General features: G+C 40.6%; 1 protein-coding gene across 4 annotated transcripts in view; it reads right to left on the bottom strand.

Annotated features, from left to right (window-relative positions):
• The window catches only part of dennd2b (DENN domain containing 2B), a 52,759-nt gene that overhangs the window by 24,047 nt on the left and 11,015 nt on the right, over window positions 1–17,697 (bottom strand). For 2 of the 4 annotated variants that reach the window (XM_044029900.1, XM_044029903.1), the window contains 3 exons: window positions 10,403–10,504; window positions 5,130–6,413; window positions 3,660–3,796 (listed from right to left, as the gene is read on the bottom strand). In XM_044029900.1, coding sequence (XP_043885835.1) covers window positions 3,660–3,796; window positions 5,130–6,413; window positions 10,403–10,476 — 1,495 coding nt within the window. In that variant the 5' untranslated portion in view covers window positions 10,477–10,504. The remainder of the gene's footprint in view (window positions 1–3,659; window positions 3,797–5,129; window positions 6,414–10,402; window positions 10,505–17,697) is intronic. The other 2 variants (XM_044029902.1, XM_044029901.1) reach the window with 1 other exon arrangement.

Here is a 17,697-nt window from a genome sequence, read left to right as displayed (position 1 = left end):
TCACGATAATGTTCAAATGTTTTCAACCGCTAAGGTGGTTTAAAATCGTTATTTGATTCTATAAACACAGCCTCACCTCCTCCTTTTATTTTGGTACTTCCAGTTACCGGCAGTGTGAATTTGCATATTAGCTAAATATTAAATTTCACCCAAAAGATTTAGATTTAACATTTAATATTTAGATTTAACTATTTAATAAATTTCTAAGTTAACAAATATTGTTGTAAATGTGCTAAAAAGTGACTTTAAAAAATTTAGCCACTAAAAAACAGCTTCTAAGTGTTAAAATATCAAGTATTTTGTGTGACCTACACTTACAACAATAACACAAACCCTAATTAATGTTACAGGTAAAACCTGTTTGTCCTACTATTTCATGTCAACAGATATCTGCTGTGAAAAAGGTCTGCAGCACCAGGTTTGTTGGCGTTAGACTCACTGACAGTTTGCTCATATATAAGACCAACTTTCAGTCACATCATTCCAAGTTGATGGTGCCTTGAGACTTCTGCACAGCACTGTATTCACACACACTATGCTAGACACACCTGTTCAACTGCATGTAGGCATGTACTGTAGATACGGTCGAGTTCAAACTGCCCTTTAGAACAGGGAGGAGAGACGATCTGAATATGCCATGGTTGTTTGTGCCAGACGGGCTGGTCTGAGAATTCCAGAAACTGCTGAGCTACTGGGATTTTCTCACACATTATCCATCTCTAATGTTTACAGAGAATGGTGTGAAAAGGAAAAAATATCCAGTGAGCATGAGTTCTCTGGAAGAAAATGCCTTGTTGATGCCAGGAGTCAAAGGAGAAGGACCAGACTGGTTCCAGATGAAAGAAAGGCAACAGAGCACTCGCAGTGCCCTCTGCTGGACAAATAAGTGACTACTTCAAACTTTCTTTCTGATGCACTTCTATGCTGTATATTCTGAACTCAATCAGGTGTTTAAGGTAGGATTTTGAATTATCACCATCAGTATGACTAATATAAACATAAATTATTTTAATTAAAAAGCAAAAGCTCTGTGGCAAAATTGGTATGGAAACTGAAATATTTTCGGTAATCCAATCAAATTGAATCAGGACATTGTAAAAAATGATTCAAATTGACTCAGGAAGTCACTAGCAATAGCCAACCTTGACGCAAAACACGTCAAACTTTGATGCAACTACACCAGGTGTCATACCAGGTGTCATTCCTGCCACATAACTATATCATTAAGTACATAGTGAGTGTATATGCCAAGCTCCAAGATGGGAAAAGAAGAGGAAAAACACCGTAGACAGATTACTCACTATGAATCCATCTATCATCACCACAAAATGAAATCACTTACAACCATTGCCTAATACAACTGTGGTAACATATTAGCACAAGTCACAGATGACTTGCACTCTGAAGGTGCACATCCGTTATCAATCGCAGGTGCCAAAATCCAAGATGATGAGCGAGCATCCCCACAAGATGACGAGCGGAGCCAAGAAAATATACAGTCGTCTCTTTATGAGGCGCTTGTTAAAATAGGGGCACACAGGGACCAGAACATGGCTCATTTCCTCCCGACGTGGCTGCCTCTCAAACACGTCAACTGACCTCTGAAACCGCTGCATAGCGGTGGTGGAAACAACTGCTTCTCACTTCAGCATGAAAGCTTTTGTTTGAAGTAGCTGGAGCAATTTCAAACTCGCTCAGAGACAATGTCCTCGTCAGAAACAAACTCCCAAAAGCGTCTCCACACGGCACACTGGGTGAATAATGGGGGCTTTGTTGGTATTCGCATGAAGATCAGCCACAGTTTCTGCACATTGTCAACTTAAAATATGCTTAAGAGCAAACAGGTCACTGATTCATAAACAACTTGGGTATAAAAAAAACCCACAAAAGCCCTTATTTGGCCATCACTGAGCATTTATGATGAAAAATATTTAGTGTGACATTCTTTTTACTGCATCTGAAATCTGAGCTTCATCATGAGACTGCGCTCACACTGACACACATTTCCACCACATTAAGTGAGCACTGGGGGAGCTGGCAAAGGGACTGGGCAGAAGGCCCCGGGTCATTCGCTAGTGGAAAGGAATTTGGCTCTTCAACATGTCCAGCAGTTCATACGCGATATCTGAGCGTTGATCCTGTTTGAAACATGTCACAGCAAGGGGTGTGATGAGGGAGGACAATCAAAATCTTCTTTATCACAGTTTTAGTTCTGTATGTTAGTGGAGTTGTGAAAAACAGCATAGATAATAACTTCAGTAAAATAGAAGCCATACAGTCACTTACACCTATTGTTTAGTGAAGTGGTTCCCAGACTTCTTCTGCAGAGCCCCCGCGGATAAATAAATACAAATTCTGAAGCCCCCATTACTTTAATGCCAAATCTTAGACACAACTACATTTCACATCTTAACACTAAGTTTAACCAGATCCTAAGAAACCAGGTGATGCTCAAGCTACTGCCCTTTTACTCTGTGACCTGTAGCATCAATTCTTAATTAAAAGTGTCCAGAATACATTAGAGTAGCACATTCTGTGAGACAGCAATGTTATTTTCATAAAGTAACTTTGTAAAAAATGTGTTGAGTAGGCCAATTCTACATCTGCATGAGCGTATGGTTAATGAAATAAATGAATTTGTACGTAAGTGCAGGATTTGCCACATCATTAGGACCAGGTTTCGGTCAGTTATGCCAGTGTTTATGTCAGAAACAGTCCTGAAAAACGAACACACACACACAAAGAATATCTGCAGTGTCTCATTTGTGTGTATGTGGTGAGAACAGAAAGCTGTCCAACATCAGACCTCAGTCCCCTTAGTTTGTGAACCACCGCTTTAGTGTGCACTCCCACACTGAGACTGTTTCTACACCCAAAGGTGTGATCAGCCGTGTGTCACCTTTAAATGACTCAAGTGACAGAAACAGAAACGGACACACAAAAAAAGTGTCTTTCCACATTTTCCCTCGACTGCTGCACACCTTGTCATAATTTGTTGCACCATATTATTAATCACCACCTCCATGTGCTCCAAATATCCTTCCTGTTGCTCCCTTGATTGATTGAGTGCTGCAAAGATCACCGCTGCTTCTCACGCACCTGCTGTCCTTTTTTTAACCACAATTATATCAACAAACATCAACACAGACATGACGTTCCAATCCTGCCAGTTGGAGGCGAGTGGTTACACAGAAACCTTTTGCATTGCGCACTTAATAAAGGTTTGTCAAGCGACGACTATCAAAAGTACCCAGTGACTGAGTGTGAATTCACCTTCAGGCTTCTGCTGCACTCACAAATGAAAAACGGAAGAACAGCGTTTGACCTGAGATTACCTTTAACGCTCCAGAGTGTGAGAAGTAGACGAGGCAGCCTGGGCTATTTTTAAATGGATCTGAACTTATTCTGTCTGCCTTCTTTGAAGAAGACACTGGCTCTGACTATTTTTAAAATGCTGCCACTTTATAACTCGGGATGATAAATAATTGTATTTCCTTAGGATGAGTCGAGCTGAGCCGTTTTTTTGGGCCACCTATAACGAGTATTTACTTTATTTTCTTATGATTTGTCCATAAATAGTCAGAATATAGTGCTATGATTCATCAACCATCAAGTGAACACATATCTACACTCAAGAAAACCATTCCTGAAGTTCTTACCTACTATATCCTCATAGGCATTCTCCTCTAAAGTGCTTTTGGAACTGGGTCGATTCTGTGTGTCTGTGGTCAGAGTGCCGTTTTCTGTCGGTGAAGAAGACGGCGGGCTCGCAGCATCCTCCGACTCACATGACTCTCTGGAAAGAAATAGAGACAGACAAAACAGACCGGGATGGGAAAAGAATATTTCATCGTTGCATACTCAAAATGTCAAGAAGAAAGAGTCTGAAAGAGTCAGCGTCTACCTCAAAGAAGGTAGACAGGTAATAGTCATCAGAAAAAGATGCCCAGATGCTTTTAAAAATAGTCCAGACAGCCAGTTCTACTTCTAACATTCTCCACTTGCCATCTGGAGACAGAAAGGCTGAACACATGGAAGAGATAGTTCAGAGACGGGAAAAAGGGTGTCCTGATCAGAATGTGCTGCACTCACAAGAAAATCACAGAGCAGTCGCAAGTAAACATACCGATTTCTCACTCTTTCTAACCATGCTCATGTTGCACCATCGACTCGGGGCTTTAAAGCGTGTTCTGAAATGGCGAGAGCCACAGGAATGTTAAACACAGAGTCCACACAAAGAATGTTTAGGGATTTCATCCCCATTTCACATAGGGACAATCTGCAGAGGCCCCACCCTCAATCAAAAAACTGTGGACATCACATTCTGAACGCTTTAAGTCAGAGTGGACTGCAATGGCCAGGTTTAAGCTGACAGATATGCAGCACAGAACAACATAAATAATAACAGTGTTGGATTCCTCTGGTTCCTATTGTTTATTGTCTGTTTAGATTTAATACATGTAGAGTGTCGTCAGTTACAGGCAAAATATGAGTGGATTTCTGAACGACAGTTGATTTGTGAGTGTTTGTTTTTATACACCAGTGTGTATTTGTAGAGAGAGGCTATGTCTACGCAAGACAGTGGTTATTTTTAGGTTTTCTGTATTTTTTTTAGGATGTCCAGGCAGCTTCAACTTCATTGCAGTAGTTCATAATTCATAGTCAATGTATCTAGTCTCTGATCTAATGGATAAATCAGTATCAACATACAGTAAATGCTGTGAAAAGGATCAAGGTGTCTAACTATATAAATTACACTCATCGCTGTTGATTGGTTTATTCTGTTTCATTCTAGTATTTTAGTCCTTGTTCTCTGTATGGCTTTTCTTCTGTGTACATTTACTTGCATTTCATATCTTATATGCTTCTATGTTTTAAATTGTATATAAGAGTTTTAGTGCACCGCTGTAACACAAATAATTATCTACCTAACACGAAAAGTCCAACTTTTGACAGAAAAAGTTGGACAAAACAGCAATGACTCATGCCGTTAAATGATTGAACAAATAACCACTGGAATGTTTAAAAAAAGAAAAGAAAAGAAATGTTTTCTCTGTTTTTCAGAAACACAAATGGCTTCAGTTCACTTTGCTTGAGTTGACCTTCAGGAGACATGAAGATATTCTCACCTGTCGTGGTTTTTCGTGGACTTGCTCCCCGGGGTCTTTGCTGTCCGCGTCGCACTGGGTGCAGGGGTGGAGGGCAGAGGAGGCGGAGACTCGGAGCCTCTGTTTGGAGGTAGTCCATTGGCGGGCGGCGTGGCCTCCTGGTCCCGTTTGGCGTCATACTCAAAAGTGCGTTTGGGTTTGGGTAAAGGATTGACTGGTGTGGCAACAGTGGCCTGTTGACTGTTGGGTGGTTCTGGGCTCTCGGACCTGACCGAGCTCACACTAAACCTTTGTCTGAGTTTAGAGAGCTTATCGGACACCAACACAGCATCTGGCTCAGTGGCCACTGAGCAAATACTGCTGCGCTTACTGGTGCATGTGCTGTCCAAGCCATCACCTATCACAAAAGACCTCTGTCTTGTCTTGTCTGGAGCATAGCAATTACTCAGATAACGTGGAGGGGGAGGACTGGGATTCTCTTTCAGGGCCTGCTCTATCTTTTGTATCCTATTGAGGACGGCTGATGTCTCCTTCCGAGCAGATAGGGAACGCACAAATGTTCCAGAAGACTCCGTCTTACCGATCCTTTTCTGGAAGCGACCGAGGTTGTCTTTGTCTGAAACTCCTTCTTCTGCCTCCGTCTCTGTGTAGGAGCATTCAGAGAAGGCTGTGCTCATCCTGCGAGCTCCCTTAAAGTCAAAGGTTTTCTCACTGCAGGGAGAAGAGAGCAGACTTGGGCAGCCCTCGCTGCCTCCTACACGCTCTCCTCCTCTTTTATCCAGACACAAGCTCATCCTAGGCAGAGAAACCCTTCTGCACTCCCATTCTGAGATCTTTTTACGGATGGTGGCGGGGGGAACACCTGCTACGGAGCGCGTGAGTGAGAGGGTACGTTTGTGGCTTTGGACAGAGGAAGGTCCCAGTGACAGTGTGCTCCAGGTTAGTGGCCTTCCATTAAGTCCACTTCCCACAGAGTGATCCCCTTGTTTGTCCCTCTCTTCCTGGGCACCGTGACTGTCCTGACAGGTTTTAGTTTGACCTGGGGGCTTGTAGATGGAGAGCCTGTTGTCCAGACAGCTGATGCTCTTTGACTTGACCAGACGGCCTTGGAACTCAGAGTCACCTGTGAGTAATGCACCGCTGCACAAGCTGGCTGTCTTGCTCTTCCAGCCAGTACGTACCAGGAATCTGCCGTCAGTGCGGACGTACCTCGCCTGCTTCCCAGAGTCACCGTCGCTGAGGAGCGGCTGCTGGCTCTGCCCCTGGCTGCCCGAGAGAACAGGACACGGTGATGTGGACCGGCACCTGAAACAGGACAAAGAACAGTGAAAATCAACATTTTCAAAATAATAAACAATATTATAGGGCTATTGATAAAAAAGAGGCAAATCAGTAGAGCAGCCAACAAAGCCACACAGCTCAACAGTAAGCAAAGTCACAGAAAAATCAATGTGAAACAGATGTGAGAAAACTTAAAAGAATCAGCTGAAGGTTTTGAATTCATTCCCAACTTCAAAGGCAGAACGAGAACCTGAGCCACTTATTTAGAATAACCACAGGAAAGTATTTTGTCTTTGGCAGCATGAGATTAAAACAAAGGCCAAAGGAAATACAGACTACATTAAAATGCCACTGAGGATTTTTCCACATGGGGAGAATCGCCGTGGACCTCACACAGAAAGCACAATTTATTACAGCGCTCTTACCTGAACGTCTCACTGCTCCTGTCTGGTCGTCAGAGCCTTTTCTGGTCCATGCAGCTAAGTGATACTAGGTGAACGAGACTGTACCAGCGCACAATACACACACAGTAATGCACGCATACGGTGCTCACCTCCTTTAAAACTTTATGAGAAATAAACTTTCCCTCTTGCTTCCTGACACCTTACTACTCATTGTCTCTCAGGAACCTTGGCATGACTTAAAGTCTGACTAACTATTGCGAAAGTGAAGCGCTGGGAGATCTGATGTCACAGCAATGGTTAGAATAACAAGCGTTATGGAAGGAGGAGGAAGCTGAGGGCTGCAGACAGTGATCCAACAATGCAGGTCAGGACAGATCTCACTTCACACACCTATCTGCCCTTCCCTGGTTTCATTCCTCCTGCTCCAGGGTGGGGAAACTTTTACAACAGCTAGGGCAACCTGCGAGCTGCAAGTATGATGGATGCATCCTGCCTAAGATCCCTCACAGAAATAGGAGAAGTTCAACGTGATGACTCACGTTAGCCTATAGTTTTCTGAAATCACATCAATGCCATCAATCATGGGAAAAAACTCAACTTTGGTTTTGAATAATCGTCCTCGCAGAAGAATAAATAAAATACATTTCAGGGATACATTCAAGTAACTTTTTGTATCAAACATAAGCAAGAATATTAGCATTTAATAAAAGCTCTATAACATATAGTAGTGCACTGTTTATATACATTATTGGTTATTAATGTATAGTATGGGCAATCATATTTAATTAATATTTAATAAGTGAACCCCCAACCTAAGATCAGGCTCACACATTTTAAGCAGTAAATAATCTTTTACATTGTTGAATCCATAATCTATGGATTCAACAATGTAAAAATGCTATTTTACAAGTAAAAATCCTGTCAACAATCAGAAAGTTCTTAGCCCCTGTGACTGATAAATTAACATTCATATTGTATTATTAGATTATTTACAATAGCATTTCACTGTTGTAGTTGCTGTAATGAAACAAAATTAAGTACTTTATTTAAAGTTAAGGACTTCTTTTCATACTTCAAAGGGTCACAAGATAAAAACAGGAAAGAAAGAAGAAATAACAAATATCTGCTGTAACATCTCAAAATACAGGTTAAGTTCATGGGCTTTTTTCAGACAAATGAGTTGGAGCAAAAAGTGCAACATTTCCCTGTGCACACGAGTGTAGTTTAGTTGAGTATCTGCAAACATTTTGTATATTTTCAGCTTTTCATCGACACGGAATTGGCATTCAACGTCAAACTGTGAAAATGATGTCCCACCGCTCACTTGCATTCGCTGTTGCTATCTTTCCTTAGTCCCTCTGACTTGGTTCACTCTATTTCTGTTTATGTTATTGTACATATTGTAATATACACTTGTTCAAATAAAGCTTTATTTAAAATGTTTGTACACAGTGTACAAGCTTTATGCGCATGCCTGTTTTTGGTGTACTGCAGCATTTAAGAGTCATTTTGGGAGTTTCGTGGCTACAGAGACATTTCTCGAAACAATGCTGTGTTTATGGAAAACTTTTAGAACAAAAAAGAAAAAAGAAGATATAGGAAAAGTGTTGGTTTCCGTGTGGATACGGCCAGAGGAGCATCCAATACTGAAACCAAGTACAGTATTTAAGTTTCCACCTCTGTATAGTTAAAACTTCAGCATTTAAGTCAAACAGACCACATGGCTTCAAGAGGAAAATACTTTTTGAGCCCACTGATATTGATTAGTAGTATAAAATATGACATGTTTCATTGGAGACTTATAAGGCTGACAAATTAAAACCATATTGATTCTCTGGCAAAACTCAAAACTAGACTTCAGCAATGGGAAGCAGTGACTCTGATGTTTAACATCAGTGGAACGTTTTAGTGACAGCCAGATCATGAAAACCCAACATTTCTGAACTTGTGACAAGCATGTGCTTGCTTGGTTGCATACAAATTCAAAGTTTTTGTGAAATGTGCTTCTTAGCTGACCACTCACGCTGGTTTGTTGACCATTAATCCCCTTAAAGTGTAGTTTAATCTGATCTGCTTACAAAGCAGCAGACTTGATCCAGTGCAAAAGTAAGAGCAGCCACAAAAGAAGATGGATTTCAGAATATTACAACCTATTTTTGCTAGAATTACTCCTTGTGCTGTAAAGTGAAGACCTCGGTAGAAAGACATCTTGAATGGAGACAAGAAAAAGAAACTATGAGCAGAATTTAAGTATATTTAGAACTTGAGGACTTTCAGGGGTTTGTAGTGGTCTGGATCATGCCTGTATAAATAAGCCCAGTTCAGTCAGCTTCAGATGAGCCGGCCACACATAAAGTACTGTACAAAGACTCAGAGCCAGTCACGACCTGGTCTCTGGCTTTCCCTCAGGCTTCCAGGGCACGCAGACCACAAGCCACTTCCTCTGACTGACCAGGACAGCAGGAAAGCAGAGTGATCACAGGACGAGCTCTTCGACTGTTCTCTGTAAACTTCACATATTGTTAAGTTCTACGTTAATCTGAACTCAATTCAGCACTAATTTAACTCAAGTTTGGGAGGATATGTGGGCCCAATAAATCTCTGGATATAGAACAGCAGTCAGGGTAGTATGAGCTTATGTACATATACAGTATATATATATGTGTGTGTGTGCATTATCTTTATGTTTGTAGCTTGTAGGTTTTATTTGTTTGGTTTTTTTTGCCTCTAAAGTTCAGTGTGGTTGTAATTTCTCCTAAAAACTGTGGCGCGTTCCTACACATCTAACACCTCTCCATGTGTTACAATATGAACCCTTAAGGCCTTTAACAATCTCAAGTGTTATGATGATATTTGTCAAGAGGGACTTTAAAAATGAAGAATTATCATGTTAGGGTAAGATAACCAGCAGCATGAGAGAGCTTTGTGCTCCACTGATCACTGTTTTTCAAACATACTTTCACCAGGTTTATCACAGAATCTGTTTCATCGATACATCAATAATGATATTTATCTATATCATTAGTGTTATGATTAGTTTACAACAACAGCACTTGCAGAAATTAGCCAGAGTCAATTCTGTTTTTCCTCTACCAACATGGTTTAAGTTAACACCAGACAGTCAGAAACACAGTTGCTTTTTCCCTGCTGCTACCGAGACTGTATTTAAATAAAATTTGAGCTTGCTATAAATTCACAGGATGATAGATGTGTGAGAAATGAATCCTGCAGATATCACATATCATTCCCAAAGTTAGTTTTTGTCCCCCAGCAGGACACAATCAGCTCTCGACATGCTAACACAAGCTCCAGCTCACTACTCACAGTTCAGAGTTGGATGGGGCCCTTGTCCAGGATACGGGATTGTACTTGCAAGAGCTTTGGGAGTGTAATCATGACTGACAATCCCAGGTCTTACACATGAGGTAAAAATAAAGAGAAAGCTACTACAGACTGATCCCTTAGGTGGTTGAAAATAAATATTACTGCAGGTACAGTTTAAAAAATGAATCTAATCAAATGAATCTAGTCAGGTGGACTTTCCGAGATCGTGCAACATGACTGAAAGTGCAGATTAACCAACCCGACCCTGTCCCACGTGTCACTGACCTTTCGGGGGCTTCTCGGGAAGTTTTACCCCCTCCTGCACGAGGCACAGCCTTGGAACTCTTGTTGGCTGTCATGTTGGTCTGCGAACCACCACCTCACCTGCTGGACAAACACAAGGATGTCAAACATTTAACGAGCGGCAGCATTTCTGCAAACACACAAACACGGGGTAATATTGCAAACTCGTTTCAGTTCGGTTAAGTTATGTGTGAAATATGTGTGAAATTAAGTCAGAGCCAATATTGATTGTAATGATAAATCCAGGGCCTAAAACCAGATGACCTACATTCCTCCAAGACCACAGCACAGCTAAGACAAAAGCGGGCGTGCCATTAGTCTGAACAGGTCACCTCTTGTTACCAAACATGGCTACGCCAAACTTTTTTTTATGTTTTATGAAGGTATGACTCTGCATTTTCGTGCCAGCAGGTAAACACTAGCTTCTGTAATAATGATAGGATTATACCAGGAACGTATTATAGGTTCTGACACTAATAACTTACAGCTATGTTTCATGAGCACACATTAACATGAACTATTACACTTTTGAAAAAGACAATGTCGACTCTCCACAGTCAGTGGCATAACTCACACAGCAGGTCGGACGTACTGTGCCAGAGTTTTTCTGTCACTTCAGACATGTCTGTGATTGCCTCAAACTGCAGCATTTCAGCAAGTTCTCAAGTCTACATTCACATCATAGCCAGAAAGGAAATGTGGACAGAAAACCATTAATCGTGCAGCTGCTACCCAGTCATTGGTCCCGCAACGAGTAAACCAAGAGAATACGTAACTGAGCGGTTTATTTGGAGGCGACCAAGTGCATGTCATGACTGATTTAATCTATAACCACAATGGTTAACCGAACTCCAGCATACCTTGCTGCCTTGAGGTGCACACAGACTCCAACACAATCCAACAACAGCAAGTAAAACTCTCATGTCCGTTACGATGTCACAACCTCGAGTATCTACCAATCCCGATATCAGGCCAATACAGTTATTTTAAAGCTGTTAACAACATAGTATCGTCGGGGCTCATCCCTAGTTCAAAGAAATCACACCAAACCACTGTCAATCTAAACTATTACCTGGTGTTATTTAAAATTAAAGTTTATAGATCACAACTGGACACAAGCTAAGGTAACTTTTTCCTTTTCAATGTGGCAACAATTAATAAGGTTGCACTTTGTAATAACAAGAAACAAATTGTGTTTGAAGCTGAAACAATTATTCAATTAATCGATTATTGCTATTTTGACAATTGATTAATCGGTTTGAAGCTTTTTTCATGATTAAAACAAGATTTTTGATTGTTTTAGCTTCTTAAATGTGAATATTTTCTTCATTTCTTTGCTCCAAATTACAAAGAAATCAATAAAAGTGAATAATTTTGGTTCATAGACAAAAACATTTGAGAACATCATCATTTCTAGGTTTGACGAACAAAGTGTTTTTTTCATCACTCGATTAATCGTGAAAATAATCGACAAATTAAACAATTGAGAAAATAATGGTTAGTTGCAGCTCTAGATGCTAAAAACATAGGTTGGTTAAACCACCTAACCAACCTATGATTGATAGTTGACAGTCAATCATTTTAAGACACGGAAAAGTGCTCACAGTAAAAAACAACTGATTAATTTTCTTTCCTGAACCTAATCTCAAATGATTCCATCAGAGAGTTAAAATCACCCTGCACTCTGAAGGCCATTGCCCCCTGAAAATCACTTTATGAAACGCTTTGACCCTTTCAAGAAAGTTCAAAGTGATTGTTGTGCTGCATAAGGAAGTCAAACGGAGAATCCCTAGAGATCAGAGGTGGAGGATGGGAGGGTGCATTGGCAGCATGACTTGTTTACAGGAAGTTGTTGTATGAAGAAGTCAGCCAACCAGTAGTGGAGCTGAGTCCTATAGAGACAGATGGAGAGAGCAAGGGAGCATTCTTGCTGTCAGCTATTTCCTGTGACTGTGGACTGTGTTAAGAGTCATTATTTATCATCTAATACAAAGACTGATGCTGCCCTGTCCTGATTACAACTCATCTCTACTGTTGTCAACCTGTATTTTAAAGCTGTGGAGGAAAATGAAAAATGTACTTATGTCCAAGTTTTACACCTTCAGCTAAGGAACCTGTGGAATTAATCAAGTTTATATTAAAAAACAGTCTACAAATGTGAAATATGCATGAATTAGAGTGAGTAATGCCTAAAAATGCAGAAAGAAAAGAATATTATACTTAAATTATATACAAAAATAATTCTGCTCTACGCATATTCTTGCCCATATGAAGGCAAGAATGTTTATCTTTAATGTTATTGTTGTCAATTATTTTGGACCGACAAAGTAAGAACCACAGAAATAGGTCAAAGACGACCGAAACGGACTCTTGCAGTGTAAACGCCAAGGCGTTAGCCAACTGACTTCCTGAGACCCGATAGCATCTCCTCACACAAAATCACAGGCTGTAAACAACCACAGCTCGGAAAACTCCGGAGTAACTTTTAAAGTGCATTCAGCCAAATTCAAGACACATTTTTCCCTGACATGTGTGAACCAGAGGGGAGCCAACAATCAGCAGCTTTAGTGCTGATGGAGACGTTTCTTCATCACCCATGACTTGACATTAACTGGTGTTTTACAGGGTGATGCGGGGCATGAAATAAGGCTGTCACTGTTGACTTTTTTTCTCTCACTGCACAAAGGCTTCATACCACTGTGATATGAACCACCATGCCATGTTAATATAATCTACTTTTAAACTGCTGGCCTGCTGTTCCTGCTTGTTTTCTCAGGCACGTCCAGTGTAAATGACCCTTAGCCCGGCCAACATGACATAACCCACCAGGACATAATCATTTTAAAAATGAGCTATTTCTCCTCCTCCTTCTCAGGTTCTGGCTGCAGCAACAAAAAGCTGAGAAACAGGAAGAGAAGGAGAAGTCACTGCAGACTACACAAATCTGACATCTTAGCCTCAGCAGCTGCTATGACAGGAGTGGAGAATTAAACACATCCGTTAAGCCCACAACAGTGTGACTGACAAGGCAAAAATGCTAATGTAAGCTTTAGCTGGAACTGCTATCAGCACATTTAACATTACTGAAAATTAGGAGTTTTTAGCTCTGTTTTCGACAAACATTAAAGTCGTTTTCCCCTGGTGGAGGGAAGTAAACCAACAAAATTTGATATTTCTATGATTTTTTCAGATACTTATTATATCTGATACTTGTATTTCATTAATATCAGATATTAAAATAGCAGAAAAATAATTAGAAACAAATGTGAATTGTTTCCACAGAGATCGGAGAATGTTTCACTACAGCAGTTTGTAAATATGTCATCTTTTCTTTGTTACAGAGCATCTTTAACATCTCTTAGAAACCATATCAGAAACTGGAAACACTGGCAACATATTTCAGAACACAAACAGCCTTTGTCTCTCTGTAAACACCATCACAGAGCATTGTGATGCATGTTATGATCAATATTCAGTCTTGACAGGGCAGTAACATTCGCTATACTCAACACAGAGAGATGAAAAAGGCCAGAGTTTTCTTACTTGAAAACAAATCCTGAACGTCAACGTTCAAACACCATCATCTTCATGACCAAAGTTCAGCCATTTCAGGGCATTTTCCTGGTTTTGTAACGTCCATTTCCAGAATAATGAAGCGATTGCCTGACAGAGAAATCAATGACTGATATTTTCCTCAGCAACGTGAGCGTATTCATGGAATGGGGAATATAACAGTGTCTCCATTAGACTACAGTATGTCAGTATGTGGGCTGGAATAAAAGGGCCCTTTGTGTTCGTAATTGTTCAATATATCCTTGAGAGAGACGTGGTTCAAAAGCAAGTCTTATCACTCACTGCGTGCTAGGCGTTAGGCATTAACTGGTTATAGTTAAGGTTAGAGACAGTGCTTTGTTTTAAGCTGTACAAATGAACGTAAGTCAATGAAGTGTCCTAAGGAGAATAGCTACGCAAACCTGTGTGTGTGTGTGTGTGTCTAAAACTGGGGGCGACTCAATTAGTTAAAATATCTTTCTAAATAGATTCCAAACATCCTAGGCCCTGTCACGTTTGACAGATCATCTGATAGACTGTTCACTCAACTACACGCAGGAATGTGGCTAATACTGCTCCATCCATCAGAGCGTGGCTGAATTTAAAATATTAAAGAATGTTTTCAGAGGGTGAAAGAAAACACACAGGACAGGGCCAGAAACACCTGGACCTAACGCTGAGAGCCTCTTTCTCATTCATCTACACAGAAATATGCACTCTGTCAGCACCTGGCACTGCGTGTTCAGTCTGTGAGCGCACGGCAGGATTTTATAATAATGTAACGGATGAACATTCATTAACCTGTGACTCTGAAACTTAACAGCTTCAATGGACAGAAGCTAAAACTTCATTCCTCCGTCTCTTACTACACCAATTTTTCTGTCCGACCTTGTTCTTTATTCCTGCTGATCAGCAACCTGACTTCAAGGTTTTTAAAACCAAAAAAAAAAACACTGCAAGGTTTACAGGCAGCCAAGAAGCACTGGGAAAAGGAACGAGTGAAAAACTCTCTGCTGATTCTCAACTCTTTCCACAACTGTCAAGGAGAAATGAGCACATGAGCCCACACACTGATCCATGCCATTGTTTCAGCATCTGCGGAAAGACCAGTTTTGTCCCCGATGGACAAAAAGATACTTGAGCTGGTGAAAAATCTGGAACTGAAATTGCAAAGTTATTCTGGTAGAGGGGAATCCCGCTCCCCGCAAAACATTTACATGTGAACTGTGCTTTTAAGATGTACATAAAACCTCTGCCAAGGCCGGGAACTGCCAACATTCCCATCTGAAACAGAGAGAGTGGTATATTCTGAATACATTCGATACATAAGCTGTTCAGTCGGCCTCCTTACATGGTAATCCACAACCTCTCAGTGTGACTACATGTAAAAGTAAACCACCAAGGTCGATGCTACTGGCAGTTGCACACACCCATGCCTGAATAATGAGACATTCACCACATTCACCATGTAAATATCCTGTATTTCTCAATTGACCAGGTGGATCTAAGTCTTGGTACCGTTTCAGCCATTTCAGCCTTTTCTTCCCTGAGTAGTCGCACCATATTTTTTTCTTTGAGAAAAAGAAGGAAAAATCCCTCCGTTGTAACCTAGATATGAGCATGCACAGCTGCAGCTGCAGACACGGTGGAAAACAAGCTTAGATCCATCTGAGCTGCAGCAGGGGGGCCAGAATTTGTGTCAGCGAGGCGACCCCTGACACAAAGGTCTCCTCCGAGGACAAAGGATGTAGATATGATCGTGTGTTTTTTTTTCCCCGTCTTAAGGTTCCAGTTCAATTGACTGCCAAAACATTTCACAAGCAACTGATCAGCATAATGAAAATGCCCCGTAACGTCATCGCTGACTCAAACATCAATGTCCACCACATCACATCAACAGACCCACTTTCATGATGTAAGCCTATAGCATCTATCAAACAGTCACAGTTTACATCCACGTCTGCTCAGGCGGACATAATATGTGCAGATAAGACTTTGGAGGAGTTTAATAAAAAGTCTTATAGCAAATGAATTCTTGAGCTATCGCCAAAAATGTGTTTTATCAGTTCCAGTCCATGTGAACCATTGTGCCAGATGTAATTAAATTCCATCCCAGCATTCTTGTATAATGGCATTCACAGTTGCGCTACAACTAACTAACTGCTTTCATTGTGGAAGAATCTGTTTATTTTCTTTCTTGATTGGGTCAGTTTGTGATGGGGATTTACGGCATTTAGTTTTCATAATGTCACATTAATGCGTCCTTCTTGTTCGTCATTCCTTCCTGTTCTTTCTCCATTCCTGACCCCTTCAACTTGTTAGTACATCCTTAAAATATCTGATAATGGGGAACAAAACATCAACAGTTTATTTCCCAAAACCTCAAAATGAAGAAATCCTCTAAAGTTTTGCTTTGTCCACAAACCGGAGATATTTATTTTTTATGTTTTCATTGTGACAGAAGAGAAAAATATTCACATTAAAGACTGTGAGGAATCTGAGAACTAGACTCACTATCACCTTGACCTCTGACTGCTAATATCTTATCAGTTCATCCTTGATTTCAGCAGAACTTTAGTGCCAAGTTTCAGGAAATTCCCAAGGTATTACAGTGATACTGTGTCCAAGTATGAGCAAACTCAAAACATGACGCTTCCTGCTTATGAGGTCACCAAAGCAGAAACATAAAGTCACACCAATCTTTCAGGCAACTGATGATCCTTACTAAGCATTAAATAGGAGGAAGATATTTCATTAATCTGATAATTAAATGCACATTAGAGTTTCTAAGAAAAACAGATGATCGTAAACTCACTTTAGCTAATACTGCAGATTCCACTGCACGGACACTTTTAACTTGAGTGCTCAGTAATTGATTACTTGAAAACGTGTTCCCGGACGAAGCAGGCTGTCTACGTTTTAAAATGCTTTAAGACGAGACATGAGTCATTTATGCTGAAACAAACCTGTAAAGGCTGAAAGGTTAAAGAGAAACACAGTCAGACATAAAACTGGTGGTGTGCTGCAACTACAATAATAAAGTAAACAAATAAAGACATCACAAATCCCAACATAATGTGCAATGCACAAGGGGATTAAGTTGAATACACACAAGGCTTGAATGGCGCTGTAGCTGCCTGCTAATCAATATCATTACTTTAAATAAAAACCAAAGAAATGCCAGTGAAGAGGAGCCTTGATAACTCCTCATAGCCACATATCCTGACCCCAACTCTTATTCTGCTATGTTTATTCCAGCACTTAACAATGTCCCTGATGCTTCTGGGACAGGGACACTTTGTCTTGTTCCAATAAAGTCAAATTTAAGATGGTTATGACCAGTCTGTATATTCTGTTTTCTGTCTGCTCTGACACTGAGAAACATGTGCGGAATCAGGCGTGAGATTTTACGCTACATGCTTTGTGTTGACGTAGAGCTTTTCTAGTCTTGGTGAAGCTGCGACAGTTTTGCCCGTTCACAACCATTCACTCACACTTTCTTAGCATCTATTTCAACCTCTCATCTTTCATACTATTCACACGCTGCTGGCACAGGGATGGGACTATACAACTTCCAATGTCCAATACCGATATCAAAAAGTCGAGTATCTACTGATACCGATATTAGTCCGATACAGTCATTTTAGACCATTTATGAACGTATGAACACATCTGTGCTGAGTCATTTCAAAGACACAATCCTCCCACTGTGTGACAGATATCGT

The sequence above is a fragment of the Solea senegalensis genome, linkage group LG7 (genome assembly GCF_019176455.1).
Source record: "Solea senegalensis isolate Sse05_10M linkage group LG7, IFAPA_SoseM_1, whole genome shotgun sequence".
In the NCBI taxonomy this organism is placed as follows: Eukaryota; Metazoa; Chordata; class Actinopteri; order Pleuronectiformes; family Soleidae; genus Solea; species Solea senegalensis.
This window is presented reverse-complemented; position numbering and strand designations above follow the sequence as displayed.